The sequence below is a fragment of the Mesitornis unicolor genome, unplaced genomic scaffold (genome assembly GCF_000695765.1).
Source record: "Mesitornis unicolor isolate BGI_N332 unplaced genomic scaffold, ASM69576v1 scaffold16272, whole genome shotgun sequence".
NCBI lineage: Eukaryota > Metazoa > Chordata > Aves > Mesitornithiformes > Mesitornithidae > Mesitornis > Mesitornis unicolor.
This window is the reverse complement of record NW_010168646.1, coordinates 1,240-5,481: the sequence shown is the minus strand read 5'-3', so window position 1 is coordinate 5,481 and position 4,242 is coordinate 1,240. Positions and strand designations below refer to the sequence as shown.

Sequence of the window (4,242 nt, the reverse complement as noted above, 5' to 3'; positions counted from 1 at the left end):
CGGCAGCAGGAACAGCTACGCTACGAACAAGAAAGGCGATCTGCCATGAGAAGGCCTTATGATCCTGACGGCAGGTAATGATAACCACGGTGAGATCCTGAACTTTTTGGCCACATCCAGTTACAGATAGAGTGTTCTAAAGCCTATGTGAACTGTGAGTACTCTAGCTAAAGCACTCATGGGAGCTCACAACTGAAAGACTCTTTGCATGTTGCTTTTAACGCTTCAATGTCGATCTTGAGAAAGAGCAAGTGTCATATTTGTATACCTGTAAGCACAATTTTACTATGGCACATTTAAAATTCTTATTTCCTAAAGAAGAGTCACTGAGAATAGAAACTCCGTATCGACTATAAAGAAGCAGGATTGCTACTGGGAGCAGACACGTTGTCTTCTCACATCAGCAGATGCTGAGATTAAGCTTTTAGTGTAGTGTCAATGCACCTGGCTTCTTCTGAAACTGAAATGCAATGCCCACTTAACAGAAAAGGGGTTTTAATTGTAAATGAAAAAGAATTGTTTGTGTAATTACATTAAATGAGATTTGATAACAAGAAAGCAGGAAAGGAAGCTTGCTTTGAGCTTACTATTAATCATAACCTTTTTTGCAGGCGAGATGACCCGTATTGGCCAGAGGCAAAGCGAATGGCAATGGATGATAGGTATCATTCTGAATTCAGTCGTCAAGACAGATTCCATGACTTTGACCACAGGGATCGTGGCCGATACCAAGACCATTGTTTGGACAGGTCGGCAAGGCAGTATCTTTTCTTCCTATACCTTTATGGAAGTTAGGTGTCTTTTTGTGGCTTACTAATGGCTGGAAGGGTGCTTAAAGAGAAGAGCTAAACTAAAGACCGTTGTGCATTTCTCATGTCTAATACTATACGTGCTTGCAATCCTTTGCTTACAGCATTTACAGACAAATCAGAAAGAGGCTGTGTAAAGATTATTAAGCCAAGTCCTAATGTAGTCTGCTGTGATGCTGAGGGAGATCCTACAGCTTCTCTCGAGGTGTATGGAGATCTGGTTCATTAGCCTAAGATTTAGCCAATTCCTTTTGCTTTAAAACTTCCTCTACTTTCATCTTTGCAGCCTAGCTAAAGCAGATTTTTAGTTCCACAGAATGCAAAAATAATTTCTGCATAGTGCTCTTGAGACTTCTGTTTTGCTCTCAAAGTTTCTTTGGCAAAAACAATACCACTTTGGCTTTGCTTGCAACTCATTTCTGATTCTGGTAGGTTCACTCACTATTCTCCCTTGGTGCAATTGAGTGCATGACTATGGCTCAGTGATTAATTGCTTGCCTGCGTTACAGTAATAGATGTTACTTTCATCGCTTTCCATGCTATGAAACAAGAACTCATTTGAATATCTTACCACTAAACAAACATTGACGTTCTCAGATTTACAGCCTAATGAAGATAAATTTTCACGTGCTGTTTCATAGACATTGAAATGATGATTACTGTGTCGATTCAACTGAAACTTACCTCTTTTTGTTCCAGAAGAGATGGTTCAAGAGGAATACCAGATCGAGATGGGCAGGTGGGTTATACCCAAATAACCGCTTCAGTTAAAAAGCCAAACAAATTGACAAAAAGCCAAACAAACTGACACCAAAGTGGAAAGAACACAGCGTGCATGGTGCCTGGTTCTTAAATGCAGCCACCACTGGGTTAAAACTGAGCAAATGTTCAAGTAGCAACTGATGTTGCCTGCTAACGTGTAGAATGTAAGTTACAAAATCACCCAGTCGCTAGGGTGGTCGCCATAGATCAGAGTGGGGGAAAACCTCTGACCAATGGGAGCTACGGCACAGTATCTTCTCAGGCTGGTACATCATGAGAAAACTTTTCTGGTTAACCATCTTAGGTGTCTGTAGTGTGTTAAGAGGTTATTACCTTAAGGTATCTTATCCTTGGCTGGTTTAGGGATCCCTCCTTCTCTGATATTTATCTAAATGGTTTGCAGAAAATAACTGTTGTCATAATGCAACAAGGCAGGTGACTGTAAAAAGACAGGTGTGAAAACCAGTACTGCGATGATACTCAAAACCTTTCATTTCTGACGAAAGGTAGAAACCAGGCAGATACTGTATGTAAAAGAGAAAAATCTGGAGCCAGAATGTTGGCCTTAAAAACACCCTACCAAACAGCCTTCTCCCTCCAATGAGCAGAGCAGAATCTGTTCTGTGGAACGAAATAAATGACTAGAGTGAACCGTGCACAGTAGCAACTATGGAACCAGTAAAAGACAGAGACTACTACTGTCTTATTTTCTGACAGCTTATACAAAGGCAACCTCTGAGAAGCTGAGTTTTTGCAGTCCTAAAAGAAAATCTGTATTGATTCTTAGCATAACTCTGTACCATTTGCCTTCCAGCATTACCCAGATGAACGCCACGGAGGGCCTGATCGCCACTCCCGAGATAGTTGGGGTGGTTATGGGTCAGACAGAAGAATGAGTGAAGGGAGAGGGATACCTCCACAAACACGGTTAGTCCATACGAAATAAGGGAAGTGATTTGTCGGTTCTTAAATCTTGGAGCGCTTGGTGAAACTTCAAAGGGTGACACCGGAAGCAGTTTGACAAGTGTGAATCCTCTCTTGAGATAACTTCTTCGAGCATCTGGAGAAGCAAGGAATTCACACGTGTAGCTTGCCTGCGCATCAAGAGAACAGAGTGCTGTAGTGAGTAAGAAGTGCTCAGTTAGCTCACAGTCGTGGTTACCTTGTAAAGAATTTCTTCTACAGGTGAGATTCACTTCTGTACCGGATGCTCCAGTAATGCCAATGAAAGTCTGGTTTGTGGCTAGCAGTCAGGTTTTGAGGAAATCTAGTCAGAATCTCTGCAGCGAGGGTGGGGAACTGAGACTCGTCTGGAATCATAGCAGTTTCTCTTTAAACCAGCCAGTCGAGCTAAGTGTGTTCCAGGTACACCGTGTTCAGATCCACATAAACGTACCAGGCAGAACAGTGGCGGTCAGTGAATTGTTCCATGTTGAAATATTTTAGTACATTACAATACCAGTTATGTCTCTGTAGAGCAGAAGAAGATGAGCTTTGTTGTGGAAAGGATGCTGTTCAGCACGTTTCTTGTAGTTTCTCTTTGACCAGCTGACTTTGCAATGGTTAGGGTGGCTGTACATAGAGCTCAGTCACCAATTTAATACACTTTTGTCTGGGGTACAGTGTTATGGCTTTACCCTATGCTGTTAATTGGATAAGGTACACACCTAGAAGATGTTCTTTTATTTTTTTAAGAGATGGACGTGACTGGGGAGATCATGGTCGAAAGTTAGAGGGGCATCAAGATCGTTCATGGCAGGGAAATGTGGATGGAGGAATGATGGGACGGGATCATGAGAGATGGCAAGGTACACTTGCTGCTTACCAGTGTGATCGTGGTTTTTTCTATCAATTACTGCTGCTGAACTTCTAGCGGTAGTGAAAATTCCTATGGAGCTTTACCAAGAAAGCAAATAAAATTCTGGTAACAAGGTGGCTTTTTTTATTAGGAAAACACAAAAGTCTGTTTTCTGTTTTTGTTTTGTCTTGTTTTTTAATTAGGTGGTGATAGAAGCGTGCCTGGTCAGTCAGGACCAGGCCATGTGATGAATCGAGGAGGAATGTTGGGGTAAGAAACTTTGTCAGAGGGCTTATAATGTTTTTACTGTAGTTGACTGATCTGTATAAGAGAAGAAATTCCTATGTCAGCTGTGAAAAATAATACTTCCAGCTTCTACTTAACTATGGATTGGCAAGTAGCAAAAAAAACTACACAAACGTCTTTGCCCGGAGTCACAGCAGCGTTAACTGCTCTGGGCCACTTGCAATTTGTCTCGTCTTGTTTTCAGGCGCGGAGGCTTCACGCAGGTTGGAAACCAGAGCCAGATGATGCAGAGTAGTGGAATAGGAGGAGTATTTGCGGGCCAGGAGCGGACAGACAGACTGACTGAACCCCGTTTTACCCGCCGCTACTGAAAGCACTATCTATCTATATATATATATTTTTTTTTAATGCCAGATAATAATGGTGGTGAATTTTATTATCCAGGGTCACCTCGTATTTGTGATGACAAAAAGCAAGACTGCTGTTGGATTGTAGCCAAATACTATGTCAACTTGGTGGTTTGTTGTGTTGGTTTTTTTTAAAATAAACATATTCTTGATCAAACATCCCTTTAAAAGTTTCTGTGAGTGAAACATTCCATTTCTCAAAAATAATAAAATGAGTTTA

At 41.4% G+C, this 4,242-nt stretch overlaps 1 protein-coding gene across 1 annotated transcript in view; it reads left to right on the top strand.

Annotated features, from left to right (window-relative positions):
- Positions 1-3,986, top strand: part of LOC104536480 (scaffold attachment factor B2-like) — a gene marked incomplete at its 5' end in the record, with an annotated part of 10,596 nt that extends 6,610 nt beyond the window's left edge. Inside the window, 7 exon segments of the mRNA XM_010179097.1 lie at positions 1-74; positions 612-749; positions 1,509-1,548; positions 2,386-2,498; positions 3,267-3,379; positions 3,573-3,639; positions 3,860-3,986. The exon segment at positions 1-74 is cut by the window's left edge and continues 9 nt beyond it. Of these exon segments, the coding sequence (XP_010177399.1) occupies positions 1-74; positions 612-749; positions 1,509-1,548; positions 2,386-2,498; positions 3,267-3,379; positions 3,573-3,639; positions 3,860-3,986 (672 nt within the window).
- Between the last annotated feature and the right edge of the window lie 256 nt (positions 3,987-4,242).